This window comes from Octodon degus, unplaced genomic scaffold (genome assembly GCF_000260255.1).
Source record: "Octodon degus isolate 3935 unplaced genomic scaffold, OctDeg1.0 scaffold00002, whole genome shotgun sequence".
Classification (NCBI taxonomy): domain Eukaryota; kingdom Metazoa; phylum Chordata; class Mammalia; order Rodentia; family Octodontidae; genus Octodon; species Octodon degus.
Genome location: NW_004524578.1, coordinates 14,767,216 through 14,781,087, shown reverse-complemented (window position 1 = coordinate 14,781,087; position 13,872 = coordinate 14,767,216). Strand labels below are relative to the sequence as shown.

Below are 13,872 nucleotides of genomic sequence, written 5' to 3'. Positions count from 1 at the left end.
GAGAAAACAAATATAGCTATCAACTGAGTCAGAAGGCACATTGGAATGCAGAAAGACTAAACCAGAAATGAACACAGTTGAAGACTGAGATAATGGAAGAATAGCAGATAGAACAGATGTAGACAAATAACAGAAAGACCAAAAGATGGAGGAAGAGAGAATCAAACTAAGTGAGATGGGGGCAGAAATAACAAAAATAGAGTGACAGAAGCACCCCAAGAAAGTATGACTCTGAAGGTGAATTTTCCCTTTAGTGATCATTCAGGAATATGAAGTTCTCATTATGTAAGAATCTATTTAACAGCAAGTAAACTATATTTTAATGCCAATTCTCTAACACCAACTATTTCTGTTCAGATACTATTTAAAAAATCCTAAATCATGGGGCCAGGGAGATGGCTCAGTAGAATAAGTGCTTGCCTGGCAAGCTCAAGAGCCTAAATTCAATCCCCAGTTCCGCAAAAAAAAGAAAAAAAAGAAAAGAAAAAGAAAAATCCTAAATCACTTCTCCATCCAATGCTGATGGCACAGACTTTCTCAGTCTTCCTACCAATAGAAAAGGCAAGAGACACTGCCACTGGATTCAAAGAGAAAACAGCTGAGAGGACATTAGAAAGTAAATGAGCCACTGCTCTCTCTTACCTTCAGCAATACCACATCGACAGTCCTGTCTACTTTGGAGATGTCACATAAGCTGTAGCGTCTCTTGTGCCGTTCATACATCTTGCCCAGATGCAGAAAACAGACAAACTGCAGGCAGTATACCCACTGCTAACTCAAGACCACTGTGCTCATGAAAGTCCCAAGTTCTGAATTTCTCACAGTGAGCAAGAGATCTTTTGTCTTCTAGACTCTTCTATATAGAAAATTCTCAAAGGCTCAAAACTGAATTTAAAAGAAACTGAAAAGAATCCAATTTCTTGAACTGAGAACTTTCTGGCAACTTCAGAACACTGAGATAAGGTATTTATAATTCATAATATAAGTAACAAATGCCTTGAAACCTCTGTTGTGCATATCTTGACCGAAAGAGAGGCACACACCACTTCCATAACTGGCGGTAAGGATAATAGAAAAAAAATCCACAGTGAATTGGCTAAGCATAGTGGCTGAAACACGTGGAGGAAAAATCCAAAGCAGATAATAAAAATCCAGCATGTACTTTACCAGAAAGAGAGGGAGAGGGTGAGGCATACGATTCTTTCTCAAATGGATATGAAAAATTCATTAAATTGTTCTTCCTTAAAGCAACAAAGGTGGGGAAAAAATCAACTTCCCTTATGAAAAAAATAGAAGCTACAGATGCTTTTCAAAGCAGTGAGTCTTTAGTTTGTCTCTTGCTCAGCAGGCAGCAGGGCTTGGTTTTAAATTGAAAGTATCTGACAGTAGAGCAAAAACGAAAAAAGATCACTCCTCCTTCTGTACTGCCCACCCTCCCTGCACCAGCCCTTCCCAGCCTCATCCCTTCTTTTTCTTTTCTCTTAAGGACGTCACTGCTTGCCCTTTCAGTTCTATACTGGCAGCCTTGGAGGTTTCAAAACCTCACTGCAGTGGTGGGAACATGATTCATCTACAGACGAAGAGGAGAAAAACAAGGCTTCCTTTTCCAACCCGCTTCCTCTTGCTCCTCCTCCTCCTCACATGTCTCCTATGAAAAAGGCTCTGTTGGGCATTACAAGATGCAACTCGACTCCTTTGATGCCAGGCTAGTACGTTAATAAGGGGGGGGGGGTGGTAACATCCTAAATACCACAAGTCTGTACAACAGACTTATCTATTCCAGGAAGTACAGAGTATACACCGCATTTGCCTGCCAAAGGCAAGCCAGTGATTTAATATGAGAAAAATGTTGGCCAAATATTTCAGTTATGTCTCCAGGACCCAGAAGTGGCTATAAAACTGTCTGGCAAAGTTTAAAAATCATCAGAAGTGTTGGGGGGGGGGGCGCAGATAGAAGAGCTTTTAAAAAAAGGAATGGAATGAATAGGTACATGGCTTAACGTTTTTTGTGAATAAGAGGCACCTGGTTGGGACTTCCTCTCCCTTCAATGCTTTCATTTACATTAACTGGGCCTTGTGGCTACTACTTCATCTGTTTGTTTTTGTACTATTCCAGACCTTTCCAGCTGCCATCCTACCCAGTATCATATTCTAGACTGCATTCACTCAGATTAGATATTCTTTTACTTGGACTGTAAACAACTTGGGAGGAAAAAGGAACAGAGCAAAGTAAAAGACAGGAAAAAATAGAGGGGGGAAAAAAAGGAAGAGAAACTCAGAAGCATTTTCTTTCTAGGAGGAGCTGGCCTTTATTTTCCTCGCCAAAGTGGTCTTTAGTAGACCTAGAAAGTATGAATGCAAGACTTCAAATACTAGGACAGAAAAGAAGAAAACATTTAATATTGAAATAAGCATTGATATTGCAAAGAAAAATGACTTAAGGTTTTAAAGGAGGCATGAAAGGGTACAAAGTCTTAGTGATCACCATTTCCTCCAGGCAGGCATACAAGTTATTAATATGCTTACATGAGAAAAATACAGCAAACCCAGCTAAGAATGGAAACGTTTCTTATCTTTCAATACACCACAGTCTCAGCTGTACTCAACTCCAAGTTTCTTAGTCCCCCACAGAAGCACAAAGGTCAATGAAGTCTCCCTTTCCTGAGTGGCCCCCCTACCTGTGGTGAGTCTTGGCCCTGTAAAGTTATCAACATATACACTGGAACAGACACTGCTTTTTTGAAGAGATACTACAAAAAGGCAAAGACTAGATAATCCTAAAGATTAAAAAGTTATAAATAACTTTTCTCCCCCCTCAGGCTTACTAAAACCAGAAATATGGCCAGGGATTTACAAAATTTTTTGAAGTATGTGATCTAGAAAACAGACTGCAGATCCTATATATTTTAATAACAGAAAAATTGATCATTTATTATCTTTTCTGTATCAGCTTTCACCAAGCTCTAAGTATTGTAGAACTCTCCCTTCTCCCCATGAACTCCAATCTCCTCCCCTGCTCTCAGTATGGTTTGTTCCTCCCTGCCACTCCCTTCTGTTCTAATTAGAATCAAATGTTTCCTGCTTCCAAGGTTCCCAGGCAACTCTCTAGGGACCAGAGATTCTTTAATCACCATAAAGATTTTCCATTCCAATCCCATCTGACTAGTTACTTAAGTATAGACACTCTGTATCAATTTAATAGATATTTTGTGCCTTGCAGTAGAGACAAACACAACAAACAGGAGTTGTCATCAGTAAGTTTATATAATCAGAGAGAAATTTGTTTCAGAATAATACTATTTTATGAAATAGTCCAGATTCTTTGTGAGACATGGATTGACCGTTTCAAAAAATTTCTGGTTTGCTGGCATTTTCAAGCTGGAAATTTGTACTTTCTAACCTTTCAAATACATAAATATATTAACAAGACCACGTAAGTTGTCCTTACGAAACAATCGTTCTTGCTTGGAAAACAAATGTTCTAGGTGGGGGGAAAAAAGTCTGTTTTGTTTTCCCCTCTGGCTCTGCTCAGCAATTCCCAAAAGAAGGCAGAATCTATATAGTCGTGTGCTTTTGCTGCTGATGTGACAATTCCAAGTTTTTATCAAAACCATCTGGAACCTTTGAACATTTGTGTTATTGTCTTAGCATTTTGAAACACAGTAACCAATCATTTCATATCTAAACCAGAGCCAAGAATTATGAATTTAAAGGAGGTTCCTTTGCTCTAATTTTGGAAAATGACTGTAAAATATGTTACTTAGGAGCACAACAGCTAGTCTACTTAATTCTACCTGCCTTTCCTGTGTGCCCACCATCCCAGCCTCCATCTATAGCAGAGCACCAAGTTACTGGACTTGGAAAAAGCATAAACATATTTTTATGTCTTAATTTAGCTGCAGTATTTAAACATTCTCTTGATTTGTTTCATTACAAGATCTAACACCTTATTCAGAATATTTACACATTCTATGGTCTGCACTGTGTGGTTTCTTCTATTTTAGTTCAGGCAGAAACCTAAAATCCAGGGCCGGGGAGATGGCTCAGTGGAATAAGCGCGTCCCTGGCAAGCGCAAGGGCCTGAGTTCAATCCCTGGATCCGCAAAAAAAAAAAAAAAAAGAAAAGAAAAGAAACCTAAAGTCCAAGAACAAAGCTTCTGAATTAGGACACCACCTAGTGGCTATGCCAAAGATCCAGAGGAGGAGAGAATGGGTGTGTGGGTGAGACACACATCTAATGTATTACATATTTTTCCTGAAACCCCAAATGAATGATGTGACAGCATGTGACTGGAGACTGGCCTAATAATCCACTGATGATCAATTTAGTCTCTGCAGAGAACATAATAGGTACTAAAGTGAAAAATCAAGGGTTCTTACTTTTCCTAGGCTTGTTTGTCTCCACCACCCCCATCTTGTTCCTTCCCTCTCCTTCTCAGCAAAGGCTCTCTGAAACAGGCTTCCAGAATGGAAAAATGACAGTGAGAAGGGCTAGATGCTGGATTACAACTAAAGTTCCCTGTTGCTCTTACACTGTCAGTCTGACACTAAGAGATCTTTATCATTTGTTACATAGCTCACACAGATGTGAGTGAATTCAGAGAAAAGAAAAAGGAATTGAGACATTCTCTTAAAACCTGGAAAACAAATTACAGCAATCATCTTTGTTGCATATGTATTCCACGTCTATTTTTCACATGAAAGGGGAAGGAACAGTTTTACCATGATTAACAATTTTGATTATTCCATGATCTCATTAACTTAAAAACAGTGAGTCATCCAGCTTTACACATTTGTTGTAGCAAAATTTATTAGAATACAGACCAGGCAATTGAGTCTCCACTTGAGTAAGTCCTGTCTGCTTAGAACAACAGACTGCTTCAAATAAGATGCATGAGTAGAAAGGATAAAGAAGATAATTATTTACAATGGCAGCAAAAGGCATTGTTTTCATCTAGAATATCCATTTCCATGTCAAAGGAAGTGTTTAAATACTACTGGTCGAGGAGAGGAAAGCTTAATATTCTGTGTCTTGTAATTTCTCTGGTTCCCTGATTTACAGGTTCAAATATGGGAAGAAGAATAAAGGGAAAGGGGAAATTAATAACTAGTGGTAGGCAAACAACACCTTTGCTTTAACACTTCATTATCTTTAGAAAAAGCTACAAAACAATTTAGCTGAAAGCAGAAAATGATTTGACAAGAGAGCAACAATTAACAAAAAGAAATTAAGGTAGAAGGATATAAGAAAAATTCTCACCACAAACTCATGCTCTTTACCAGAAATAAATGTCATGGAACAAAGCAATGTAAATTTTACTAAAATTACCTAAAGCTTTGTGAAATAAAGGAAAAGAGGAGGAGAGAAATGCAAATGACAGAATCATAACTTCAATTAGAAAAGTAGTGAAGTGAAAAAATTTAGCTCAATCTTTAGAACAGATTCTGGAGTGAGATTTACTAATACATTTATCGACTATCTCTTGTTCATATATAAAATTTCATTTACTCCTCATAAAGAGCTAAAAGGTGTATGGGCATGGTGATACACATCTGTAGTCCAAGATACTGTACTTAGAAAGCTAAGGCAGGAAGATAACTTGAATGCAGGAGCTTGAAGCCAACTTGAATAATATGGTGAGACCCAGTCTCAAAAAGAGCTATGTGGTGCAATGATTGTTGACTGATGAGAAGTAGCATCCAGTTTAAATCAGTCGTGCAAAGTAACATAGTTAATGAATTTAAGTGAAACTCAACTGGCTTTCTATTATATACAGTTTCTTTTTTGGCCATTTGAAAAATAACCCCAAAATTAAAAGAAGTGAAAGTAAAATAGGAAAAAAAAAAGTTAAAATCAGAGGAAGAAAACTTAAGAGTTTACTACTTATCAGTATTTCTTATAACTTTTTTACATAATGCCAAAAAATAGGAAAAATGAAACAAATGATTCCTCATTTTACAAAGTTCACAGAGCAACTACGCCATTCGAATTACAAAGTCTCAGTTCCTCTATCAACATTTTAATACATTTTAATTCAAGTGTAGAAGCTGGGGTTCAATCCCTGGCACCCAGCAGCACAGGCCCTGCAGGCCCCGCCCCCAGAGCATAGGCCTGTTATACCAGCCCCGAGGAGGCTGAAAACAGGGGGGTCACCAGGAGTCCGAGTTGCTTTGTGAGACCCTGTACCAAATACATTAAAAAAAAAAAAAAATCAGGCTGCACACACCTAATGTACAGACCTGTGGTTACTGATTACTGTTATTCATGGTTCCTTAGAATAAATGGGTACAATGACCTTAGTTCTTTCTGCAACAAACATCAGTTATTTCTTAAGGTAGCAGTTCAGATATTGGAAGACACTGATTGGGACACTCTATCTTCCTCAGAGCTTCTCTTCTGGACTGCAATTCCTCCACTGAACCTCAGGCAACAGGACATCTGACTGAGTACTCTCTACTTAAGTGTGTCTTCTGATGTGGAAACTGAAAGCAAAATCTTCTAAAACGAAGTACACTGGGAAGATTAAGATCAAAATTGGTTTTAACAAAAACACCTATCACTAGAAGGACAAGTTTATTATGAAATAACCTCTTTTCCCTTTTTTTTCAGTTTGAGTTGCTTCAAAGCAAGTCTCTCCCATGCTATAATCCTGTGGTTTTATTATAAAATCTACTTTACATTCTTTTACACTAGACCCATTTGCTTTAATTTACCATTTTAGCTTCAAAAGACTATTTGAATCCAGATTCAGTCACTAAACAGCTGTTCCTTCTAACCCCAATTCTTCTGTAAACCTAAAAAGCAATGCTAACCATGGAACCTACAGACGTATCATTATGAAATCCCCAACCCCCCAGGTCAGCAACCCATTCACCACTGTGCTCCTGATACAGTGCTGTCCCATCAGCTACAATAGCAAACCTGATTCACATATCCTCATCTTTTACATAATATAAAACAGACATGCCATGGTCTGTTAGTATCAAACTAATGGATATTAGTCACATTTATTTATCCACTAATTTAAGTCTCCACTGTAGATACACTGTTCCATAAGGTGCCATTAGATTTACAAAAAATGTATGCCCTATTACTGCATCCTCAAAAAAAACACAGTAATGACAACTGTATAAAACACAAACAGAAGACAGCAAAGGTGGGATGTTATATAAAACACAGAATTTCAACAAAGTTAATGAGGATCTCTGACTAAAGTGGACTAGAGGGGGCCTGGCCCTAGCTCAGGCCTTTAAGTGGCTGCTTCCACAAAGCTGTCAGCCTCAGGTTGCTGGAGTTCGAACCTCACAACTCTCCCACCGGCCAAAATTGCCCCGAAGGCATTCGAGGAACAAAAAAAATAAAATAAAATAAAGTGGACTAGGAAGAAAGGTCTTATAAAGTTAGTTTTTTTTTAATTTTTTTTACATTTATTTATTTATTGTGTGTGTGTGTGTGTGTGTGTGTGTGTGTGGCCAGCTCAGCCCACCAGGGGGCGGGGCGGGCTGGCATGTGGTGCTGGGGGATTGAACCATGGTCCCTGTGGTTTGCTAAACTTGTTCCAAGTAGGTGCTTTAGACCACTGAGCCATCTCACCAGCCCCATAAAGTTAGTTTTAACATAAAATGTGAACAAGGTAGATATACTATCCAGAGTGTGAATGATGGTACAAATGTTCATGAATGCCAAGTGTAAGAGACGACTCGTAAGAAGCCTGTTACATGCATCAGATTCACATCAGAGAGTGCTATATTATCCTAGTGAAGCACTAACAACTTGGATTATAAAAGTCCACGGTGTCATACTGAAAAGTACAGATCCCATACAGAGCCAGCTGGGAGCCAATGAGCACATCTGGGCAGAAAACTGACAGGACTGTTGCAATTTAGGAAGAAGACACAAGTCTCTAGTTTTACCTCACCTAATCTTCCTTGTCTAGAATTCACATTGCTTCATGATCCACATTTAATCACATTTCCAAAACCTCAAATTAAAATATATAGGTGAAATTCCCAAGGTTCCAGAACTAGAACATGGTCCTTCTTACTTCACTTCTTGGAGCTCTTAGAATAACTGTGGTTTCTGGAATTCTCTCCCTTGTCTACTTACCTTTACCAAAACTCACCCTTCAATCCCACTTTCCTTATTTAGCTCCCTCTGGCTATGCTAATCCTCCCTGCAAATTTCCTTTAAACTACAGTGATTTGATTTTGATGTTCTGGTGACTCTAAATTGATAATGACCTCCTCATCTCTTCTTTCTTCCACAGTATCTAAAACAACACAAGACATCCAAAGGCCGAATAACTAACAGATTATATCTTGGTTTACCACCACAATCACAATCTTAAACCTTCCCAATGACTGACCAAATTTAGCTATTAAGCAATGAGGAAAAACAAATTGTCACATAATACACATGAATGATGAGTAGCAAAAATAGAAGTTTCTGAATTAAAAAGATAGAAGCCGTGGCCAAATATGAAAACAATTCAAAATAACCATAATTTTAAGAAAAATCCAAGTCGCACATAAAACTATTACTGTAGGAAACTGTTATTTTTCTCTATAGTTAAAATAGTTGTAGCATAGTCATTCAGTCAGATGAGCCAAAGAATGACTCAGCCTCCCAGTGGAAGACTTTCCTCATCCCTGCAGGCAAACACATACCACTGTATAGTCATGCTTTCCAAAAAGTGCAGGTACAGCTTACTCTTTTTATCCATTGTCCAAAAGACAAAAGAGAAAACTGCATTGTGAAAACCCCTTTTTTTTCAGCACTACTGCCACATTAGTTGTGAGCTCCACGTTCCTAAACCAAAAAACCTGGTTCTGATCATTTATAGACTATGACCCGGAGCTTGTGTTTTGATAATTTTATTTAAACAGAACAGATATTTCAAAGTTTTAGAGAAGCACAGAAAGTTTTAAAGAAGCATAACATGATTGTTTACTTCAAATTAAATTATGAGAATTTGTTTAGGAAGGGTTGTTTTTCCAAAATTTTTTAAAGAGTGAAGATTGTGCTTTTATGTAAGTATGCACTAGCAGAGCTCTCCTGCAGCACACATGAAAGAAGCGCAGAGATAACTGGGCAGCTTGATGACTCCACTAACTCAGCCTAATGCTTAAGAGCACGAACCCTGCCTGGAGCCAGGATGCCGTGAAGAAGTTCTACATCCTTCTGTTCCTCAGTTTCTCACCTATAAAATGAGGATAAAAATAATAAAGGCAAATAAAAAAAGAAAACTTATTTTAAAGATTGATTTTATTTACACAGTACTTGTGGCTTAAGTACATTAGTTGCTACATAAGTTCTTCATGAGCACCATTACATTTTTACCTTTAAAGTTTTAAAATCCAGCCTATAAGGGTGTTACCAGATAAGACTGAAGTAATTATGGTAAATTCTGACTAAAATCCAAACTCACAGAACAGAACACCTTTGCTTCACATTATGTTTCCCTTAAATGTAGTTTGTATCAAGAGGCAGAAAGCAGAGAGAAATTTTCTAGTTCTCTGATAATTGTAGAAAACAGGCCTCCTCCAACTAAGACTAACGGCGTTACTAAGCATCTGAATGCCAAGCTGTTTATAAGTTAGGATGGAGCTGGGAAAATAGATGGAAAATCCTTAGAAACAAGGGAGAGAGTTCTTCATTCAAATCAAAGGGGAAGGAATAAAAGAAGATGTATTTATAGATGTTTTTTTTCCTGGCCAATCCTTGTGCCTAATTTGGACTGAAATTAAAATATTCCTGAAATAATCTTTATCCACTGGGTTAAAGAGCATTTGACTTTTTAAAGAAATGACTGAGAGAAAAGTCTAACACTCTAATAACCTAACAGGCCTTTTCTCTCTTTGCAACTCTTTTTAGCCATACAAGTCAATTTGTGCTCTCAGACTAGATTTTATACCTGGCTGCCACCTCCATGCCCTTGATCCTGATGATGACATTCCCATCAATCAGACCTTAAGACCCCCACACAGGATATCATATTCATTATGTTACATCTCGGTCCTTCCTTTGACACTCTTAGAAGATGGTTTGAGCAATTACTCATACATCATCATGGTAATTTGAGTACTGATTGTGGAAGTCCCATGAATCAAGACATCACCCATTTCTTTGGATTTCTTAGTACTCAACAAATGGCTCATGCATAAGCCATTTATCCCTCTTCTTCCATGGGTGGTATGTCCACAGTTCCCAAGGGGAGACTGATCCTGCAGATGGTACTATATCCTACATACACTTGATTTTTCCTGTAACACCCACAGCAATGGCATATGGCACAGAGGTTAACCTGTCCTTTATGTTTTATTCCCTGATGCATTCTTGGCAATCAGTATTCTTTTTTTCTTTCTTTCTTCCTTTTTTTTTTTTTCCCCCCAGTACCAGGGATTGAACTCAGGACCTTGTACTTGCCAGGCAGGTGCTTATTCTACTGAGCTATCACCCCAGCCCAAAATTTCAGGGTTTTTTGTGGCTGTCTCAAGACTGCCTGAATGGCAGGCCTGGTGTGGCATGTGGAGTTGGGGATTGAACCGTGGTATCCTGAGCCTGAGTTTGCCCAAGCAGGTGCTTTAAACAATTGAGCTAACCCACAGGCCCCATTCACTATTCTTGCAGAATGAGACTATTTCTAAGTGAAATAAGGGTTATTCAAACACAAGCAGTGCAACCCCATGACAACTGATCTGATAGCCAAATGGTTATTAAATGAGAAGAGCCAGCTTATACAGCTTGGACACACTAGAGAAAGGGATGATTCATGTCTTGGATGGGATGAAGTAAAATGGCAAAAGACTTCAGCAAGCTACCCAAAACATGAGAAAAAATTTATGTATTATTCATTTTTGAAACTTTCCACTTAGTACTTTCAGCTCATGGTTGACCACACACCTTTGAAACCATGGGAAGTGAAATTGTGACAGACTGTGGGAGAAGACTACTGAACCCATCTTTCTGAAGAGGATTTTTCATGGATTATATAAACCCTTCCTGAGGAGATCAAACTGCTACATGCACACAGATTCAGAAGCTCCTTCATCCAAACATTTATAAAATTCATGTATTTCGGATATAGACATACACACTAGAGAAAAAAAGCACCATCTCTACTACCATAAGCAAATGGCCTTAAACTTTATCAATAAATGATCCTATTGGAAGTTATTCAGTAGCCAGAAATATAGCTCAGCAGCATGGTGCCTGCCTGGCAAGTGTTAGTTCGTGAGTTTGATTCCTAGTACCAAAAAGGAAAGAAATTAATTAGCAAATGGAAGAAATTCTGTCTACTGTGAATACATTTTAATAAATAAAACACACCAGGATGAGTGTAATCATGATACACTGCAAACATGTACTAATCAAAAGAAATTTTAAACTAATAAGGTATAACTTAAATACAAAGCTGTAAGTATTTAATGCATATAACTTCATAAATTTGGAGACTGAATGCTTTTGGAAAATACAAACTATATCTGGCTGGGTTTGTAAGATCATCTATTCTGGAAACAAAGTAACTACATATTGATTTTTAGCTTATCTTACTTGTTCAGATATCCTTGTGTCTTTTAAAACATCTCTATAATTAATGTGAATACAACCCTTGAAAAAACTTGTTTCCCATGAAACTTTCTTTTCTTTTTTCTTTTTTTGGCAGAATCAGGGATTAAACTCAGGCCCTTGTGCTTGCCATGGAAGCGCTTATTCTACTGAGTCATCTCCCCAGTTCCGAAACTTTTTAATATACTGCATAAAAGTCAATTATTCAAGACCAAGTTTCATGGAGGCATTTTACTAATTTCAGCCTGTATTGGCTCATAAGACTGTACAGTGCTGACTTGTTATATACTGTGTCAAGGACAGTACATCTAGCAAGGCCACCATGAAAACTAAAGATGATGTATTATCACAGCCTCTGCCTGAGCCCCCAGTGCAGCAGTGAGCAGGACAGGAAGGTCTTTGCTCTGTTCCTTCAACACGCCTTTTATATGGCTATTAATAGTATTAAGGCACCTTAACTACAAGGGCAGTCTATTGGTTAAATGCTACACACAGCACAAGATAAACCCTGCTTGAGCTGCAGATGTGGTTCACTAGTACACCACTTGTCTAGTAGGTGCAAGATCTTAGATTCACTCCAAAGGGAGGCAGAAAGGGAGGAATGAAAAAAATAAATGAGAGTTTAATCAAGCAACCACTCTTCATGGTTCAATCCTAAAGAGCTTTCTGTTCTTCACTTCATTATTTAGTTGCAACTCCTTTTACTATAGTAATAAAATCAATTTCATCTCCACTGACAAAAGTTAAAAGCTTCAAATATATTTGTAATAGAAATAGGTATGATTTTAGAAAAGGAAACAGTTATAGTTATCAATGTCCTAAAGGAAAGAAATTACTAAAAATATACATTCATATGTAAAGTTCAAGGACCCAAAACTTAGAGGAATTTTTTTTTTCTTTTTGTATTTTTTAGGGAAGGGTCCTACAGGGTGTTCAGGGTCTTACTACCAGACTAGACTCATAGTGATCTGCCTGTTTACAGCCTCCTAAGACCTGGGATTACAGATGTACGCCACCACACCCAGTCTCAATTACCATCTCAGGGTGCCTTGGGGGCAGGGCTTGCACAGCAGGCCCAGGGATCGAAGCCCTGGTCTCTGCGCCTGCTTGCAGTGGCTTTAATCCACTGAGTTATCTGGCTGGCCCTCAGAAAACTTTTAAGCAGAAATCAGCCTTGCTCGGGGCCTGCCCCTTACTTGGGGGCCTGCCCCTTAGCTCAGTTCTTTAAGTGACTGCTTCAACAAAGCAGTCGGGCTCAGGTTGCTGTGGTTCGATTCCTACAACTCAAGCCAGCCAAACCTGCCCTGAAGGCATTCAGAGAAAAAAAAAAAAAAAAAGAAAGAAAGAAAAGAAAAGAAATCAGCCTTGCTAAATTCTTCCTCTGTTCCTGCTTTTTTCTTTTTTCTTTTTGTATTTAGGACAGGGTCTATGGGGTCTACAGGGTTTCACTACATAGATCAGACTCATAGTGATCCTCCTGTTTACAGTCTCCCAAGTGCTGGGATTACAGGTACGTGCCACCACACCCAGTCTCAACTGCCATCTCAGTGTGCCCTGGGGGTTGGGGAGAGCATGGCAGGCCCAGGGATTGAACTCCTGGCCCCTGCGTCTGCTTAAGCAGGCATTTTAATCCCTGAGCTATCTAGCCAGCCCTCCTGCTTTTTTCATGATGCTCACCAGAGAGCTAACTTTGTAAATGTCTGTGATTAGTACATGAGACAACGTGACAGGTCTGTATGGATGAAACGTGGCTAAGGCAGAGGAGTTCCCTGCCTTAGGAGTGGAATACACACTGGGGCATAAGAGATACTACTCTTTCACTGGCTCTATTTTTCAGTGCGGAGAAGAAGAGCAAAAATAGGCCTGTGAGGCAAATAACATCACAAAGCAAAAGAGCTCCTTCAAGAATAAGAATTAAAGGAGAAATAGACTCCAGTATGCATTTCAGGCAGAGAGCATACATGTGTACGACCATGAATTTAATGAGTAGCAGGAGACTTGAGTGGCTGGCAGTGGACTGCAGGGCATAATCACACACCTGAGGGACTGTGCAAGTGACCCCAAGACATAGGCTGTAAGTACCTTACAGCACATTGCAAAATTTAAAGCTGAAGAGCTCTTTAACTTACTCAAACCAAGAACCTGTAGCGGGAACAAGAACAGTGAGTAGTCTCTGTCTCCACTGTCTCCTCTCCCTCTCTCTTTTTTTTTTTTTCAAAGTTTTATTGATAAACAGATAGCAATGAGACAGTTTCAAATCAAATCGGAAGTACAGTTTCAACAAATAATACACTGCATATATT

At 38.6% G+C, this 13,872-nt stretch overlaps 1 protein-coding gene across 4 annotated transcripts in view; it reads right to left on the bottom strand.

Annotated features, from left to right (window-relative positions):
• Akap13 (A-kinase anchoring protein 13) overlaps window positions 1-13,872 on the bottom strand; it is a 209,532-nt gene that overhangs the window by 147,494 nt on the left and 48,166 nt on the right. The window contains exon 1 of one of the 4 annotated variants that reach the window (XM_023710152.1): window positions 643-1,418. The exons of 2 other annotated variants lie outside the window; for them this stretch is intronic. In XM_023710152.1, coding sequence (XP_023565920.1) covers window positions 643-723 — 81 coding nt within the window. In that variant the 5' untranslated portion in view covers window positions 724-1,418. Of the gene's footprint in view, window positions 1-642; window positions 1,419-13,872 lie in introns of those variants that run through there. One more of the 4 variants, XM_023710153.1, reaches the window with a different exon arrangement.